The sequence below is a fragment of the Salvelinus sp. IW2-2015 genome, linkage group LG28 (assembly GCF_002910315.2).
Source record: "Salvelinus sp. IW2-2015 linkage group LG28, ASM291031v2, whole genome shotgun sequence".
Lineage (NCBI taxonomy): Eukaryota > Metazoa > Chordata > Actinopteri > Salmoniformes > Salmonidae > Salvelinus > Salvelinus sp. IW2-2015.
The window spans coordinates 19,347,849-19,367,899 of record NC_036868.1 but is presented as its reverse complement, the minus strand read 5'-3'; the positions used below and the strand labels follow the sequence as shown (position 1 = coordinate 19,367,899).

Sequence of the window (20,051 nt, the reverse complement as noted above, 5' to 3'; positions counted from 1 at the left end):
AGTGATGGTTGCTGATACTGGGCCTCTGTACGCCTATGTAGATATTCCATAAAAAAWTTGCCGTTTTCAGCTACAATAGTCATTTACAACATTGACAATGTCGACACTGTATTTCTGATTAATTTGATGTTATTTTAATGGACAAAAAAATTGCTTTTCTTTCATAAACAATGACATTTCTAAGTGACCCCAAACTTTTGAACTGTAGTATATGTATGTGTGTGTGTGTGTGTATATATATTTTTWWWAAATCCCCCTTTTTTTTTTTAGACAGTGCTGGAATTGGACAAAATGGACATCACAGAACCTGTAAGTAATCCTTTACTTTCTTCACTCTTTTAGAACACTTGGAAGAATGGTTATGTAGCAGATAGCAATGTCCTATAAGCATGAGTGAATTGTTTCGCCCCACAGCTAAGATGTTTAGCTAGCCAGCTAAAATTGCTTACAGTTAGTTAGCAACCGTTTCTACACTCTTTTGCAAGCTACCATAATGCTGTCGTTTCAAAAACCTCTCTCCAAAAATGACGAGGTGTCACCAGTTGTATTTACAGTTTAATTTATTATATTTATTTTACATGTATTGATATGGTGGGCAGCAGGTAGCCTAGCGGTTAGACCCTAGCGGTTAGCGCATTGGGCAGTAACCGAAAGGTCGCTGGTTCGAATAACCAAGCCCACAGGGTGAAAAATCTGTCAACATGCCTTTGAGCAATGCATTTAACCCTAATTTGCTCCAGGCTCATTCGGAAAGTATTCAGACACCTTCCCCTTTTCCACATTTTGATGTGTTACAGACTTAGTCTAAAATTGATTAAATAAAACATTTTCCTCATCAATCTACACACAATACCCGATAATGACAAAGCGAAAACAGGTTTTTAGAAATGTTTACAAATATACTAAAAATAAACAGATACCTTATTTACATCCGTATTCAAAACCTTTGCTATGAGAAATTTACCTCAGGTGCATCCTGTTTCCATTGATCATCCTTCAGATGTTTCTTCAACTTGATTGGAGTCCACGGTTGGTAAATTCAATTGATTTGACATGATTGGCGCCGGAGAGGATGGCTGCCGTTTTATGGGCTCCTAACCAACTGTGCTATTTTGTTAGTTTTTTCACATTGTTTGTAACTTATTTTTTTACTTATTTTGTACAAAATGTTGCTGCTACCGTCTCATATGACAGAAATGTGTTTCTGGACGTCAGAACAGCGATTACTCACCTTGAACTGCACAAAGATTTTTTCTTTAACGAGTATCCCTGTCATTTGCGTGAAGAAAAGACGGAGAAAAAAGGGGCGGGAGTCGGGCTGCCTTCTGAGAATTCGTAGGCGAGTGAGTAATCCTCCACTACCATCCGTTCTATTGGCCAACGTGCAATTACTGGAAAACAAAATGGATGCTATACAATCAAGACTATCCTACCAACGGGACATTAAAAACTGTAATATCTTATGTTTCACCGAGTTTTGGCTGAACGACGACACGGATAATATAGAGCTGGCGGGATTTTCCATGCATCGACAGGACAGAGAAGAGAAGCTACGTCTGGTATTGCTTGCCTGAGGTAGAGTAGCTTATGATAAGCTGTAGACCACACTATCTACCAAGAGAGTTCATCTATATTATTCATAGCCATCTATTTACCACCACAAACCGATGCTAGGACTAAGACCGCACTCAACCAGCTGGATAAGGCCATAAGAAAACAAGAAAATGCTCATCCAGAAGCGCCGCTCCTAGTGATCAGCAGTGGCGCTCCTAGTTAATGCAGGCAAACTTAAATCCTGTTTTACCTAATTTCTACCAGCATGTCACTTGTGCAACCAGAGGAAAAAAACTCTACCACCTTTACTCCACACACAGAGACGCATACAAAGCGGTCCCTCGCCCTCCATTTGGCAAATGTGACCATAAATCTATCCTCCAGAAGGACAACCCCTCAGCACTCCACCAATCAGGCCTTTATTGTAGAGTGGCCAGACTGAAGCCACTCCTCAGTAAAATTCACATGACAGCCCGCTTGGAGTTTACCAAAAGGCACCTAAAGACTCTCAGACCATGACAAACAAGATTCTCTGGTATGATGAAACCAAGATTGAACTCTTTGGCCTGAATGCCAAGCATCACGTCTGGAGGAAACCTGGTACCATCCCTACAGTGCAGCAAGGTGGTGGTAGCATCATGCTGTGGGGAGTAAAAAGCACATGACAGCCCGCTTGGTGTTTGCCAGAAGGCACAAAAAGACTCTTTCAGACCATGAGAAATAAGATTCTCTGGTCTGATGAAACCAAGATTGAACTCTTTGGCCTGAATGATGGAGGCCACTGTGTTCTTGGGGACTTTCAATGCTGCAGAAAACCTGTTTTGACTTTGTCATTATGGGGTATTGTGTGTAGATTGCTGAGGATAATTTTTTTTTAAACTTTATTTTAGAATAAGGCTACAAAATGTGAAAAAAGTCAAGTGGTCTGAGGACAGCTCTATTATTCCTAAAGGTTGCCTTCTATTGTTACAACATGGAAGTGCTACCATAGGTCTGATTTGAATACAGTCTAATATGTACTTTTCCATTTTAGTACCATAAGAGACACGAGAGAGATCTACTAGACCAGAAGAAGGAGAAGGAAGAGACACTACTGCTGGAGATGGTGAGGGACTTGTATAAAAATAACTCCTGCACACACGATTTTGCCAATCGTGTGCCAGGAGTTATTTTTATACAATGTAGATTTTCGCGCAGTAACTCGTAGCACCACACACACAAGTTAAGCTTGTTAGTGTATGTACTATTAACCCTCTTCTAAAGATGGTGAGGGATTTTACACCATCCTGTCAATACCGAGCACTATGTCATCAAACATYGCCTTGTTCTTGTTCTTCTTATTCTTCTTATAAGCCCCCTTTATGCGTACAGCACTGTCAGTTTATTATTAGTGGAAAATAAAACAAGCAAACATGCGTCTTTGTTCAGAACATTATTGGTATTTTTAACATGACATACTCGTGCATATATTTGCATGAATTAACCTTTTCAAAAAATCTATTTTCATTTCTTTCTTCAGAAAGCTTTTTTGACTCTCTTTATTTATAAAGAGATGGATTGATGTTCTGTTATTCAATTCCTCTAGCACCCTGCTCTAGTCCAGTGGTATTCAAACTTTTTCAGCGGGGACCCTATTTTTTCAGCTAGAAATTTCTGGGGACCCCATTTCTTTGGCAAGAATTTCCCACGAAGCCACCCCAAATCTTATGAMACAACCTTAAAATCAGTAAATAAACAAATAACCTTCAATTATTACATTTTTAAAATAGAAGCAAACCAATAAATAAATGTATTCAATACAATTTCATATTGTCCCATACAGTAATCTGTACTCTTATTTTTTGGTTCCCCCAAAAATACAATACTTTTGAATATCACTGCTTTAGTGTATAGCCTATTCCTTTGTCTTCTGAGGCACTATAGCAGTTGTCATTTTCTTTGGCATCTAGTCAATGAAAGAATACACTAACTTTATTATGACTTCAAAACTAGGTCAAAAGTCCATAGTGTGTGTGTGTGTGTGTGTGTGTGTGTGTGTGTGTGTGTGTGTGTGTGTGTATCCTTGGTATCTATTCCTGGTTGTTGTGAAATGTATTTTGTCACAATTCTTAGTTGTAAATATAGCAGCAAGGAAGGGCTCTTTTGAAGGGGATATATGGGTTTGGTTGTACAAGGCACAATATGTTTGGAAAGAAGAAACGTCACAAACGTCAACATGTAAAACAATTTTAATCTATAACCTAAGGTTAATAGTAACCTATAATTTTATTAGCATTGTGTTTGCTAGTAAAGAGGGGTGCAGTATCTAGCTAGTTAACTATAAATAAATATAATATTAATACAGTATAATAAATAGTTGGCCCCACCGTTAGCCAAGTTAGTTTGATAGCTAGCTAAAGCTATTTACAGTTAGTTAGCAACTGCATCAACACTATTTTGCTAGCTACCATAATGTTATTGTGTCAAAACATGCCCTCTAAGATGACGAATATGTCACAGTTGTGTTTACATTTTACAGATTGTAATAACTGCCTTTGTTTCTTTTTTTTAACCCTTTGAGTCGCTTCTCTCGTCCACCACAGGAACAGCTAGAGCGACAGCAGAGCGAAGCCAAGCTCACCAGTGAAAAACACACAGAAAAGAAACGTACGTTCCCACACACATCTGCGTTGAGATTTTTACAAATATACAGTTGAAGTCGGAAGTTTACATACACTTAGTTGGAGTCATTAAAACTCGKTTTTTTTCAAACACTCCACAAATTTCTTGTTAACCTCTCTGGCGTCATATTCAAATAAAATGATATAAAAATCAAACTTTCATTAAATCACACATGTAAGATACCAAATTAAAGCTACACTCGTTGTGAATCCAGCCAACATGTGCTGGATGTGCCTYTTTGCTTGACATCATGGGAAAATCAAAAGTAATCAGCCAAGACCTCAGGAAAAAAATTGTAGACCTCCACAAGTCTGGTTCATCCTTGGGAGCAATTTCCAAACGCCTGAAGGTACCACGTTCATCTGTACAAACAATAGTATAAACAACATGGGACCACTCAGCCGTCATACCGCTCAGGAAGGAGACTCGTTCTGTCTCCTAGAGATACGTACTTTGGTGCGAAAGGTGCAAATCAATCCCAGAACAACAGCAAAGGACCTTGTGAAGATGCTGGAGGAAACAGGTACAAAAGTATCTATATCCACAGTAAAACGAGTCCTATATCGACATAACCTGAAAGGCCGCTCAGCAAGGAAGAAGCCACTGCTCCAAAACCGACATAAAAAAGCCAGACTACGGTTTGCAACTACACATGGGGACAAAAATCATACTTTTTGGAGAAATGTCCTCTGGTCTGATGAAACARAAATAGAACTGTTTGGCCATAATAACCATCGTTATGTTTGGAGGAAAAAGGGAGATGCTTGCAAGCTGAAGAACACCATCCCAACCGTGAAACACGGGGGTGGCAGCATCATGTTGTGGGGGTGCTTTGCTGAAGGAGGGATTGGTGCACTTCACAAAATAGATGACTTCATGAGGATGAAAATTATGTGGATATATTGAAGCAACATCTCAAGACATCAGTCAGGAAGTTAAAGCTTGGTCGCAAATGGGTCTTCCAAATGGACAATGACCCCAAGCATACTTCCAAAGTTGTGACAAAATGGCTTAAGGACATCAAAGTCAATGTATTGGAGTGGCCATCACAAAGCCCTGACCTCAATCCTATAGAAAATATGTGGGCAGAACTGAAAATGCATGTGCGAGCAAGGAGGCCTACAACCCTGACTCAGTTACACCAGCTCTGTCAGGAGGAATGGGCCAAAATTCACCCAACTTATTGTGGGAAGCTTGTGGAAGGCTACCCAAAATGTTTAACCCAAGTTAAACAATTTAAAGGCAATGCTACCAAATACTAATTGAGTGTATGTAAACTTCTGACCCACTGGGAATGTGATGAAAGAAATAAAAACTTAAATAAATCATTCTCTCTACTATTATTCTAACATTTCACATTCTTAAAATAAAGTGGTGATCCTAACTGACCTAAGACATGATTAAATGTCAGGAATTTTGAAACTGAGTTTACATGTATTTGGCTGTATGTAAACTTCTGACTTCAACTGTATTATAGATAATACACAGATCTCAAATTCATTGAGACATGGTGCCCTGTGACATGTTGTGACTGTGTGGGTGGCTGTGTTGGCAGGGAGGGACAGTAAGACAGGGTTGTCAGGGACCAAGGGCCTGTCTGGATCCACGTCCGGGGCCACTTTGTCCACCTCCTCCGGTAAGACTGGGAAACAATCAATATCTTTATTTTTCCAATTGGGAAATTTGTCAACGTGGGAAAGCGAAACACTGGCAACACCTTATACTAATAAGCATTCATTAACTCTTTATGAACAATTAATACATTTGTATTTTATTATTTGTAAACACATTTTTTAAGATTTAATTTATTGTAAAGTGTTACCAAAGCACCTTGACCATGGATAGAAATGTATATGCCATTCTAGCATAACCGTAAGGGGTTTTGATAACTCTGTTCCTACAGCAACAGTAGCAGATTGTTGCACACGACAAAGCGCTTTCAACTCACAGTGAATCAAGACAAAAAAACATGACCCAAAAAGCTATCCTGTTCAACTTGGTGGAGATAGTGTTTGATCATGGTGATGGTGAATCTACAGGTAAAGAGTTGAGGAAGGCCAAACTGGCACGGAGTCGGTCGCTTAGCAGCCACCCTACTACACCCAAGATGGCTAATCCAGACAAAACTCTGTAAGTAGTACCCTGTCCAACCATATCCCTATCCCAAAACATCACTATATAATTTTGCTGAAATATATTTTGATATAATATATTTAATCAAACATAAATGTATGGATATATTTTAAAGAAATACTCTTTATAGGAACAGCTATGCTTTTCGATTGTTATTTTAAGAAAATAAATCTCGCACGCACACACACATTCCAGTAACATTTATATTTATGGGACCACGTATACTTTTTAGCCACTTGTTATTGTCTTGACACGTTCTTCCATCTTGGTTTGCCTCCCCAGAAAGGTCAAGGATTCAGGAAGCTGTCCTGGAAAAGGGAAGAACTTGCTTCCTATGAATGGTAATCAAGTATTCCTATTTGAGTGCAGCGCTCATCCTATTTTAGTGCAAATCATCCTATTTTAGTGTAGCTTCCCAGCTAGTTCCTTGGAAGTTGTGGGAACCAACCTGTGTTGTTGGTTTCAAATTGGTTCCGGGAACGAAGCACTACATTTCCAAACCGGTAAAACAAAAAACAAAAAAGTACATTCTGAGAACAAAAGCGAGGGAGGTTCTGAGAATGTTTTACTCTAGTTACTTTAAAGTTTTTCCTGGGAGGTTTTATTGACACTCTGAGAACGGAAATTATAGGTTATTTGAAATAACATTCTGAGAACATTCTCTACATGTTATAAACGTTTTATGGTTATTTTTGAACATTTTCTTAACACTAAGAACGAAATTTAAAGTTTTTATTTTTTATTTTTTTATAACTTCCTTTAATTAAACTTTCACTGAATAACACTTATTTTGGGTTAATGTTTTTAAACACACAGGAATTAATTTTCTTTGGCATTAATTATACAAACACATACATTTTTCATCAGTAGTGGAAAAAGTACCCAATAATCATACTTGAGTCAAAGTAAAGATACCTTTAATAGGAAATGACTCAAGTAAAAGTGAAAGTCACCCAGTAAAATACTACTTTAGTAAAAGTATTTAGTTTTAGTTCTAAACGTATTTGGCTTTAAATATACTACAGTATCAAAAGTAAATGTAATTGCAAAAATGTACTTTAGTATCAAAAGTAAAAGTATACATAATTTCAAATTCCATATATTAAGCAAACCAGATGGGACAATTTGTGTTTTTCTAATTTATAGATAGCCAGGGGCACACTCCAACCCTCATACATCATTCAGAAACAAAGCATTTGTGTTTAGTGAGTCCGCCAGATCAGAGGTAGTAGAGATGACCAGGGATGTTCTCTTGAAAATGTAACGAGTATTTTTGGGTGTCAGGGAAAATGTAAGGAGTAAAAAGTACATACATTTCTTTAGGAATGTAGTGAAGTAAAAGTTGTCAAAAATATAAATATAAAAACTAAGTAGTAGTTCAAAGTATTTTTACTTAAGTACTTTACACCACTGCACAGCATCAGTGAGATTCGAGCCTATGATCTTATCTTCTCTATCCATGGAATTAGTCCACTGCGCCACCAGGTTGTCACCAGCGTGCCATGTTTTGTTACGCATACAAAGCTGTTCATTTTTGTTTATTCACTCATTAAGATCAGGTGTGGCCAACGCACCTGAACACACTTAACAAGATATACTGTAGGATAGAGTTTTGTTGAAGCTGAGAAAGTGAATGGTTTTGTTTTTAAATAACATTCTTATAACATTCTGTGAAAGTTATAAAAGTATTCTTGTGGTTTTTATGGAAAGTTTTCATGTTCTGAGAACAAAATCTAAAGGCCCAGTGCAGTCAAAAATGTGATTTCCTGTGTTTTATATATATTTCCACAATATGAGGTTAGAATAGTATTGTGAAAATTGATAATGCAAGAGTTGTTTGAAAAGACTGCTTGATATTTCAGGCTGTTTTGGTGGGATGGAGTTTTGGCCTGCCTGGTGACATCACCAGGAAGAAAGAATTCCAAACCTCTTCCAATAACAGCTAGTTTTCAGTTTTCCCCTCCCATCGAAGACCACTCCCAGACAGTCCTAGCAAAAGTTTATTTTTGACCATTTCAATTGAAAACAATCACAGTAAGGTTACCCAAAAATGATTTTATATTGAGTGTAAGGGGTGTGTAACTGGTGGCAGGGAAGTCAGACGCAGGAGAGCAGAACTAGGTAATAGCCGGAGCAGTTTAATTCCAAAACCAACGGCATCAAGAAAATAACAACTTGGGTACAAAACCCGACACGCACCAGGCAACATGTGCACCAGCACTTACAAACAAACAATACCACACAAAGACATGGGGGGAACAGAGGGTTAAATACACAACACGTAATGAGGGAATGAAAACCAGGTGTGTGGGAAAACAAGACAAAACAAATGAAAAATGGATCGGCGATGGCTAGAAGACCGGTGACATCGACCGCCGAACACCGCCCGAACAAGGAGAGGAACCGACTTCGGCAGAAGTCGTGACATTGAGATAAAAACAGCTGCATTGGACCTTTAAAGTTTGATGTTAATGTGTAGAATTTCATTTCATTTTAGAATATTGGTAAGAACTGACATGAAATATACATTCTCTGAACGTTCTGAGAACATCGCTTAAGTCACACAATTTTTTGGAATGTTCCCAGAATGTAGTAAAAATATTACATTAAACATGGGAACTTTTAGTGGAATGTTCTGTGGTAGTACTGAAATTCCCACAGAAGAATGTTGTTTCTTAAAGTTCTCTGAACAATTTGAGAACATGACTTCAAAAAGAACCATGTTGGAAACGTTATCTTGAAAGTACTGACATTTCCACAGAAACAGTCCCTCAGAAGAACATTGTTTCTTAAAGTTCTCTGAACTTTTTGAAAACATTCCCAATGTCAAACCATTCGTAGGACCTTCTTAGAATATTACAACAAATTAAATTAAATGTAACCATGTGTGAACCTTCTGTTAAAGTAATGCAACACCCCAAAAAGCTGGGTCATTCTTGTAAGTGCAACTCCTATTTTAGTGCAACTCTCATCCTATTTTAGTGCAACTCATCTGATTTTAGTGCCAATATTAAATATATAAATACAGAAATATGAACACAATTCCTTGATAACCATTTGTAAATCTCAAATCGGTATGGTGTCCACATTCCAGCCCATCAGATTATACGCATGAGGAGAAATGTACCGATCTCAAAGTMAAATTACAGAAAAGATCAGCCCTATCTAATTTTTGGAGTGAACTATCCCTACATACATACAGACTCAGGTGACCTTCCAAACCCCTGATTTGGAGAGCCCTGGAGCATGTGCTCTCTCCCKGTCAACTAAATTAGCATAAATAAAATAACAATTATTTTAAATCCAAATTTTCCACTCTGTCACTTCCTGTGGTCACCTTATCACTTAGTCTGTCACATCATCAGTCACCTCATCACTTCCTGTGTGTGTTGCAGCGGACGAGGCTCTGCGGTCGCACCACTTCAGCGTGGCAGCAGCGTCATCAGTGCTATCTCCAACTCCCTCGGCTTCCTCCATGCCCGTCCTGATCCGCAGCAACACCACCAACACCCTGGTGGACCACCCGCACCAACACCAGCACCGCAGCAGCACCCTGGACCACCGCACCACCAACGGGAGCAAGGACACCCAGTCCAGAAAACTCTCCATGTAGGTCCTCTCTCAGCACTCATCGTCCTCCGTCCAATTCCAATAACCCTATTTTACTATGGCATCACCGTTTGAAAAACTGTGTGCCAGCCAGGGATGTGTTCACTAGGAACCAAACAGACCGAAACGGGGAGGGTGCTACCTGAACTTGTCCAATATGAAACTCTGGTTCTCGTTGAAAAACGTTTTTCTACGGTGTGAACTAATGCATACACCCCAGGTTCAATAGGAGACGTTAGTTCATCAAGTTTAGATATCTGCACTCACACCTATAGCTTGTTGGCTCCTTCATGATTTACACTATGAGTGAATCCACAATAATACCAAATCCAAACCAAAGATTTTGGAAATTGCAATAGACACCATCCTACACCGATGCATTATTTTACCTCTGAGTACACAAATTATGTCAGTGATTTTTTGCATTGACACAATCAAAACCAACTTGAACGGCATATCTTTCAGCGTGACTTCTTTGATATTAGTCTTAAGTGACTTTTTGGAACTGCAGTGAAGGAAATACGCCCCAGGTTCCAAATAGTAGCGAGTTGTTACTATTTAGCAAATGAGACATTCCTGTGAACAACTTAACTCTGAGGAAAGAGATAAAACATTAAATTAATGCATTTTAGAGCGACAGAGTTGGGACAAACCAGTTCACTTTTAGTATTTTATGATGCTAAAAATGTAACTTGCAACTGTTTACCCCGCTAATACAGTCGTTGTTTACACAGTGATGTAAGAGTGAAATAAGGTTACTCAAAGTCCACCCCCTACAGCCTCTGGTCTAGTCAACCCTCTAGGCCAGTGGTCACTAAGCCTGGTCCAAGGAGAGACCCATATGGATTACAGGCTTTTGTTCTCGCCCAACACTAACAAACCTGATTTGCCTAATCAAGTGGTTGGCTTTAGAGATAAGTTAAAGCAGGTGTGTAGGTGCTGGAGAAAAAGCCTACGAAGTACACAGTGGGTCCCCAGGACCAGCATAGGAGAGCACTGCCCTAGAGAGCTACAAGGTGGACAGGCTTTTGTTCCACCACTGAGACGCCTGATTTACCTTGGATAAGCAGTTGGTTAGTAGAATCAGGTGTGCCAGTGCTGTGCTGGACCCTTTAGCGCTCCAGGACTACGGTCGGTGACCACTGCCCCTTGGCGCTTGTGTAGATCTGAAAGGATGGGATAGGTGTAAGAAATATGGCGATCATTTCAACCTAGGAGTCACAGGGCAAGATTAATCTGTTTTCATATTGCTAATGCTAACACCCAATTTATCAATTTAGATATACATGAAAGGGTGGGGGGGCTAAGCATTGACGATCATCTTCCATCAAGTCCACTATACAGATGCATCATAAAACAAGGCAACACAAACCTTTACATTACATGGGCATTATTTCAGGTTTAGTAGTATAAGTTTATTAGGAATAACTTTAACTTATGTGATTAGAAGTACAGGCAGGTAACAGCACTTACCATCCCCCAATTCTGTTTTCCAAGGCAAAAATTGAGCCCAAAGACAAACAAGTGAGGGCAAACGTGGTAAGTACTGCACATCAGCATGTTCTTAGAAGGCAGGATAAATATATGGGTTATTCTACTTGTACTGTAGTTCCTCTGGTCTAAAGCCTATGTAATGTAATGTAAAGTGTGGCCAAAAAGAATGTCCTGCCTTACTGCAGTTAGTCAGTTTTTACCAGTGTTGTGTTCATTAGGTACCAAATTGGGGGGAAATCAGACTGAAACAGGGATGGTTTATATGAACTTTTTGTTTMTGTTGAAAAACATTTTTGAAAGATTTCCCATGCGTGCCCTAATGAACATGACTGTTGAACTGTTGTCTTTTTGGATGATTACAYAATCCCCACGATTCTGTCAATATATGTTCAGATATCTGTACTCGCACCTATAGTTTGTTGGCTTCTTTATGTCATACACTTTATAATACACTTTGTGAGTCAATCCACACAAATACCAAATCCAGACCAAAATGGTAAATGCATTTTGGAAATTGCAATAGACACCATCCGACACATGCATTATTTAACTTATGATGAGTACACAAATTGTCAGTGACTTTTTGGAACTGCATTTAAACAATCAAAACAAACATCAACGGCATATCTTTCAACGTGACCTTTGATATCAGTCTAAGGGACTTTTAGGAACTGCAGTGAAGCGAACTTTCCAATCCCAAATCGACCCATGCCCAGTACCCTCTATACTTGTGTATATAAACTCAGCAAAACTCAGTCCTCTCACTGTCAACTGTGTTTATTTTCAGCAAGCTTAACATGTGTAAATATTTTGAATGAACATAACCAAAATCAACAACTGAACAAGTTCCACAGACATGTGACTAACATAAATGGAATAATGTGTCCCTGAACAAAGGGGGGGTTCAAAATCAGAAGTAGCAGTCAGCATCTGGTGTGACCACCAGCTGCATTAAGTACTGCAGTGCATCTCCTCCTCATGGACTGCACCAGATTTGCCAGTTCTTGCTGTGATATGTTACCCCACTCTTCCACCAAGGCACCTGCGAGTTCCCGGACATTTCTGGGGGGAATGGCCCTAGCCCTCACCCTCCGATCCAGCAGGTCCCAGACGTGCTCAATAGGATTGAGATCTGGGCTCTTCGCTGGCCATGGCAGAACACTGACATTCCTGTCACTGACATTCCTGCAGGAAATCACGCACAGAACAAGCAGTATGGCTGGTGGCATTGTCATGCTGGAGGGTCATGTCAGGATGAGCCTGCAGGAAGGGTACCACATGAGGGAGGAGGATGTCTTCCCTGTAACGCACAGCGTTGAGTTTGCCTGCAATGACAACAAGCTCAGTCCGATGATGCTGTGACACACCGCCCCAGACCATGACGGACCCTCCACCTCCAAATCGATCCCGCTCCAGAGTACAGGCCTCGGTGTAACGCTCATTCCTTCGTCGATAAACGCGAATCCGACCATCGCCCCTGGTGAGACAAATCCGCGACTCGTCAGTGAAGAGCACTTTTTGCCAGTCCCGTCTGGTCCAGCGACGGTKGGTTTGTGCCCATAGGCGACGTTGTTGCCGGTGATGTCTGTTGAGGACCTGCCTTACAAAAGGCCTACAAGCCCTCAGTCCAGCCTCTCTCAGCCTATTGCGGACAGTCTGAGCACTGATGGAGGGATTGTGCGTTCCTGGTGTAACTCGGACTGTTGTTGTTGCATCCTGTACCTGTCCCGCAGGTGTGATGTTCAGATGTACCAATCCTGTGCAGGTGTTGTTACACGTGGTCTGCCACTGCGAGGACGATCAGCTGTCCATCCTGTCTCCCTGTAGTGCTGTCTTAGGCATCTCACAGTACGGACATTGCAATTTATTGCCCTGGCCACATCTGCCTCCTTGCAGCATGCCTAAGGCACGTTCACGCAGATGAGTGTTTTTCAGAGTCAGTAGAAAGGCCTCTTTAGTGTCSTAAGCTTTTATAACTGTGACCTAAATTGCCTACCGTTTATAAGCTGTCTTAACGACCATTCCACAGGTGCATGTTCATTAATTGTTTATGGTTCAATGAACAAGCATGGGAAACAGTTTTTAAACTGTTTACAATGAAGATCTGTGCAGTTATTTGGATTTTTACRAATTATCTTTGAAAGACAGGATCCTGAAAAGGGGGCGTTTCTTTTTTTGCTGAGTTTATAATGTATGTGGACACCCCTTCAAATGAGTGAATTCGGCTATTTCAGCCACATCCGTTGCTGACAGGTGTATAGAATCGAGCACACAGCCATGCAATCTCCATAGACAAAACATTGGCAGTAGAATGGCCTTAATGAAGAGCTCAGTGACTTTCAACGTGGCAGCGTCATAGGATGCCACCTTCCCAACAAGTCAGTTCGTCAAATTTCTGCCCTACTAGAGCTACCCTGGTCAACTGTAAGTTCTGTTATTGTGAAGTGGAAATATCTAGGAGCAACAACAGCTCAGCCGCGAAGTGATAGGCCACACAAGCTCACAGAACGGAACCGGCAAGGCTGATGCACGTAAAAATCATCTGTCCTCAGTTGCAACACTCACTAGCGAATTCCAAAGTGCCTCTGGAAGCAACGTCAGCACAAGAACTGTTCGTCGGCAGCTTCATGAAATGGGTTTCCATGGCCAAGCAGTCGCACACAAGCCTAAGATCACATGCGCAATGCCAAGCGTCAGCTGGAGGGGTGTAAAGCTCGCCACCATTGAACTCTGGTGCAGTGAAAACACATTCTCTGGAGTGATGAATCACGCTTCACCATCTGGCAGTCCGATGGACGAATCTGGGTTTGGCAGATACCAGGAGAACGCTACCTGCCCCATGTAGCCCCATGCATATCTAAAGTTTGGTGGAGGATGAATAATGGTCTGTTTTTCATGGTTTGGGGTTGGCCCCTTAGTTCCATTGAAGGGAAATTTTTATGCTACAGCATACAATTAATGACATTCTATACGATTCTGTGCTTCCAATTTTGTGGCAACAGTTTCAGGAAGGCCCTTTCCTGTTTCAGCATGACAATGTCCCCATGCMCAAAGCGAGGTTCATACAGAAATGGTTTGACGAGATTTAAAAAAATGTAATTAGGGGGTAGATCAGCTTTAATATTGCAGATAGATTGTGGCTTCCATCAATGTAATTGTTTGCACCCTTTCCAATCCCCCCTATTATATATATATATATATATATATAGATTTTGTAAATAGATTTTCCTTTATTTTCCCCTAACCCAACCACCCCTCCCCTAATTGGAGTAAACTAATGGACAACAGCAAAAAAATCTATAAACCTGTTTTTGGTTTGTCATTATGGGGTATTATTGTGTGTTGAAGGAAAAATGTATTTAATCAATTTTAGAATAACACTAATGTAACAAAATATGGAAAAAGTCAATGGTTCTGAATACTTTCCGAATGCAGTGTATTATACAATAGTTATCCGTTGTTTGTTTTTAATCCCATTCTTCAGCTACCCTCAATCCCTTCCTTCTATCTCTGAAGACCATTTTGATTTATATTTGCCATACATTTTTAACTGCTGTTTCACAAAGCTCTGAACCTATAGACATTTTACAGACACAGTATATTTTACATTAGTTATCTTGTTTTTAGTCCCACCCTTCAGCTYCACTCAACCCCTCCCATCTATCTCTGAACACCATCCAGTTTAGATTTCTAGTTGCCATATATTTTTCAATGTTGCTGATATTTCACAACAGTTCTGAACCTTTCTATTCTCATRGTTTCTACAGATTGTAAATTAAAGATACATTTTTTGCTAAAAGTGTTATATTATTGATAAATTTACTGACTTTTCAAATCACAKWGCAGTGCTATTTGCAGAGTAAGCTCCAGGTAAATGTTGCAATTCTTCAGCCATTCCTGAACCTGTGACCAAAAACAAGCTACATATGGACAGTACCAAAACAATTGGTTGCAAGACTTTTGTATAATTTAAATTGAGAAATTCTAAGTTTTGAATCCGCAGCATTTTGTGTATCAGTTCATAAACCATGTGCCATGGAATCTGTACATTAAAAATCTCTTCCCAACTATTTTGCAATCTACAGTCGTGGTCAAACGTTTTGAGAATGACACAAATATAAATTTTCACAAMGTCTGCTGCCTCAGTTTGTATGATGGCAATTTGCATATACTCCAGAATGTTATGAAGAGTGATCAGATTAATTGCAATCCCTCTTTGCCATGCAAATGAACTGAATCCCCCAAAAACAGTTCCACTGCATTTCAGCCCTGCCACAAAAGGACCAGCTGACATCATGCCAGTGATTCTCTCGTTAACACAGGTGTGAGTGTTGACAAGGACAAGGCTGGAGATCACTCTGCCATGCTGATTGAGTTCGAATAACAGACTGGAAGCTTCAAAAGGAAGGTGGTGCTTGGAATCATTGTTCTTCCTCTGTCAACCATGGTTACCTGCAAGGAAACACGTGCCGTCATCATTGCTTTGCACAAAAAGGGCTTCACAGGCAAGGATATTGCTGCCAGTAAGATTGCACCTAAATCAACCATTTATCGGATCATCAAGAACTTCAAGGAGAGCGGTTCTATTGTTGTGAAGAAGGCTTCAGAGCGCCCAAGAAAGTCCAGCAAGCGCCAGGACCGTCTCCTAAAGTTAATTCAGCTGCGGGATCGGGGCACCACCAGTACAGAGCTTGCTCAGGAATGGCAGCAGGCAGGTGTGAGTGCATCTGCAAGCACAGTGAGGCAAAGACTTTTGGAGGATGGCCTGGTGTCAAGAAGGGCAGCAAGGAAGCCACTTCTCTCCAGGAAAAACATCAGGGACAGACTGATATTCTGCAAAAGGTACAGGGATTGGACTGCTGAGGACTGGAGTAAAGTCATTTTCTCTGATGAATCCCCTTTCCGATTGTTTGGGGCATCCGGAAAAAAGCTTGTCCGGAGAAGACAAGGTGAGCGCTACCATCAGTCCTGTGTCATGCCAACAGTAAAGCATCCTGGGACCATTCATGTGTGGGGTTGCTTCTCAGCCAAGGGAGTGGGCTCACTCACAATTTTGCCTAAGAACACAGCCATGAATAAAGAATGGTACCAACACATCTTCCGAGAGCAACTTCTGCCAACCATCCAGGAACAGTTTGGTGACGAACAATGCATTTTCCAGCATGATGGAGCAGGCAAAAGTGGTAACTAAGTGGCTCGGGGAACAAAACATTGATATTTTGGGTCCATGGCCAGGAAACTCCCCAGACCTTAATCCCATTGAGAACTTGTGGCCAATCCTCAAGAGGCGGGTGGACAAACAAAAACCCACAAATTCTGACAAACTYCAAGCATTGATTATGCAATAATGGGCTGCCATCAGTCAGGATGTGGTCCAGAAGTTAATTGACAGCATGMCAGGGCGGATTGCAGAGGTCTTGAAAAAGAAGGGTCAACACTGCAAATATTGACTCTTTGCATCAACTTCATGTAATTGTCAATAAAAGCCTTTGACACTTATGAAATGATTGTAATTATACTTCAGTATTCCATAGTAACATCTGACAAAAATATAAAGACACTGAAGCAGCAAACTTTGTGGAAATTAATATTTGTGTCATTTTCTAAACTTTTTGCCACGACTATAATGGGATGGAAGAACTTGAGTGGCCTGCACAGATCCCTGACCTCAACCGCATCAAACACCGTTGTAATGAATTGGAGCGCCGACTGTGAGCCAGGCCTAATCGCCCAACATCACTGCCCAACCTTACTAATGCTTGTGGCTGAATGGAAGCAAGTCCCCRCAGCAATGTTCCAAATTTTAGTGGAAAGCCTTCCCAGAAGTGTGGAGCCTGTTATAGCAGCAAAGGGTGGACCAACTTMATATTAATGCCCATGATTTTGGAATGAGATTGGCCAGGTGGAATTTGTACCATATCGCATACACCTCATTTTCTCAGCTTTAACACCCCCGATTCAAATAATCAGAACCTGCACTCATACCAGCCTTTGCCAGGAGAAATTGCCCAACTCGTATGTAGGGGCGGGAGCTAGGGGTCGATTTGGCATAGGTCACTCCTTGTTTACTACTTATTAACTTGTTTACCCAATGCTTACCTGCACCTCCTGTATTCTGTTCTGTTTTCCAGACAAAGGAAGTCCAACTCTTTCGGTATGCAGTCGGGGAGGGAGTGAAGCTGGCTATATGGGGGCGATGACAGACCCCTTAGTCCCCGGCAATGACCTTGAGGTCAAGGCATTGTGAAGAACCGGGTGGCCACGACCACTACACCCCTGCTCCGATGGTCATCCTCCTTCATCTATCTCAAGTTGTCAAAAGTGTGCATCTGTCCTCCCCCTGCTTCAGGTTCCAAATGACAAACAAACCCTAATAAACACTTCAACATTGGCTTGCGGGGGAAAGACGTCCGGAGTCTTAATTACGCCAATGGGAAACAGAACAGACATCGAACCCATCTCTGCCTTATTCCACAAATACTCGTAACTCGTTCCATTCAACAAAAAATAAGTAATTACAAACAAAATATGTAACAGTATGCATTTTATTTGTACCTTTATTTATTGGCAATTATTTTCTGTATTATAGCATGCTTTGAAAAGTCTCTTCTCTTATGTTTTATATTTTCCCAAATGGCTATTTGAAGACCAAATGATCCAACACTTGTGATTGGTACCGGAATTTCTCCATCCCACAAATGAGATTGTGCCTGGTGCCTCTGAAGCGCCTGAGTGATCCACCCATGCCAACCCTCACCACCCAATCAATAAACCTGTGTTGAATATGTGACATGATAATGAGCTCAACGTACTTACTTTCTTATTCTAATATAAAGCATAAGTCAGTGAATGACTTTTTGGGGCAGGTTCTCTCGGACACAGATTAAACCTAGTCCTGGACTAAAAAGCATGTTCAATGGAGAATCTCCTAAAATCGTTTTTAGTCCAGGACTAGGCTTAATCTGTGTCCCGGAAAACACCACAGAGTTTGTTAGTCCTTTGTTCTGTTTTAAACACAATTGGTCCCTATAGGTTACATAGTGCAAATGTTATAATTTTAGAGTACAGCAGGCTAAACATGTTCAGCGCCTTTAAAATGACAAATTAAGCCTCGTAAAGGGAGGGAGAAAAAAAGAGATGGAGAGTAGTACTTAAGATGAAGGCAATTACATAACTGCTCAGCATATTGGTATGCAAATAATGAAAACTAGACATTTTGTCCAATTGCAATCTGACCTCGTGTCACTATATCTGAATATGACCTATAGTTCACCAAGTAAATCACCAAAAGGATGCATTAATACTATCTACACAGACTCCTATGGTGCCCTGCAACTTGTGTGTTTATAAGAGGACAATACAGGCAGACAAGACCATTAGTTACAGTGTTATTACTCAACCACAAACACCTATATGACACAATGGTTACGGTTGCAGTTACTTCTTGGTGGGGTCGATCACCCTGCCCATGAAGAGAATGCTGCTGGTGGCCTGGTGGTAAATGAGGAAGAGGAAAGGCCGGTTGACGGTGAGCCGAGGAGGTAGACTAGCGAAGATGTTCGGGGCATGAGCATTCCCGGTGCTGCTGGTCTCGTCCACGGTGATGGCCGCCTTGTGCACAACCTGAAACCACAGAATAAAGCTAAGAAAGGATTGTATGGTTAAGATGTCAGGAAAGTGAATAATGCTGCCAACTGGCCCCAGATCTGTTTGTGCTCTTGCCTACTCCATTGCTGTCCAGTATCCTGGTCAAGCCAATTGCCATTGTCATGACATTGACAAAGAGTGGCAAGGAGTTGGCATAATAGTGCTAATAGACAACTGGCAGCACGAAGCTGATGGAAGCCTAATGATGGCCTTTCGAAAAGGCAGCTTCCTTGTTTATTTAGATCCCCCATTAGCTTTTGGGTCCACAAAAAACACAACATGACAAGTAATAAAACACTGATAGACAAGGAAAGTCACACAAATGTAAAATACAACAATATACAGTGCATTTGGAAAGTATTCAGACCCCTTGACTTTTTCCACATTTTGTTACTTACAGCCTTGTTTTAAAATTGACAAAAAAAAAAAAAAAAATGTCAATCTACACACAATACCCCATWATGACAAAGCGAAAACAGGTTTTTAGAAATTTTGGCAAATGAATTACAAATACCTTATTTACATAAGTATTCAGACRCTTTGCTATGAGACTCAAAATTGAGCTCAGGTGCATCCTGTTTCCATTGATCCTTCTTGATGTTTATACAACTTGATTAGAGTCCACCTGTGGTAAATTCAATTGATTGGACATGATTTCAAAAGCACACACCTGTCTATATAAGGTTCCACAGTTGACAGTACATGTCAGAGCAAAAACCAAGCCATGATGTTGGAAGGCACTCCTCAGTAAAAGGCGCATGACAGCCCGCTTGAAATTGCCAAAAGGCACCTAAAGACTCTCAGACCATGAACAAGATTCTCTGGTCTGATGAAACCCAGATTGAACTCTTTGGCCTGAATGCCAAACTTCACATCTGGAGGAAACCTAGTACCCTCCCTACGGTGAAGCATGGTGATGGAAGCGTCATACTGTGGGGATGTTTTTCAGCGGC

At 40.7% G+C, this 20,051-nt stretch overlaps 2 protein-coding genes across 4 annotated transcripts in view; one reads left to right on the top strand and one right to left on the bottom strand.

Annotated features, from left to right (window-relative positions):
• Positions 1-18,239, top strand: part of ppp4r4 (protein phosphatase 4, regulatory subunit 4) — a 116,592-nt gene extending 98,353 nt beyond the window's left edge. For both annotated transcript variants that reach the window (XM_023973829.3, XM_070435950.1), the window contains 8 exons: positions 271-309; positions 2,588-2,659; positions 4,137-4,200; positions 5,771-5,851; positions 6,255-6,345; positions 6,631-6,689; positions 9,744-9,957; positions 17,583-18,239. In XM_023973829.3, the coding sequence (XP_023829597.1) occupies positions 271-309; positions 2,588-2,659; positions 4,137-4,200; positions 5,771-5,851; positions 6,255-6,345; positions 6,631-6,689; positions 9,744-9,957; positions 17,583-17,628 (666 nt within the window). In that variant the 3' untranslated portion in view covers positions 17,629-18,239. The remainder of the gene's footprint in view (positions 1-270; positions 310-2,587; positions 2,660-4,136; positions 4,201-5,770; positions 5,852-6,254; positions 6,346-6,630; positions 6,690-9,743; positions 9,958-17,582) is intronic.
• The window catches only part of serpina10a (serpin peptidase inhibitor, clade A (alpha-1 antiproteinase, antitrypsin), member 10a), a 42,608-nt gene continuing 40,535 nt past the window's right edge, over positions 17,979-20,051 (bottom strand). For both annotated transcript variants that reach the window (XM_023973831.2, XM_023973832.2), the window contains exon 6: positions 17,979-19,074. In XM_023973831.2, the coding sequence (XP_023829599.2) occupies positions 18,889-19,074 (186 nt within the window). In that variant the 3' untranslated portion in view covers positions 17,979-18,888. The remainder of the gene's footprint in view (positions 19,075-20,051) is intronic.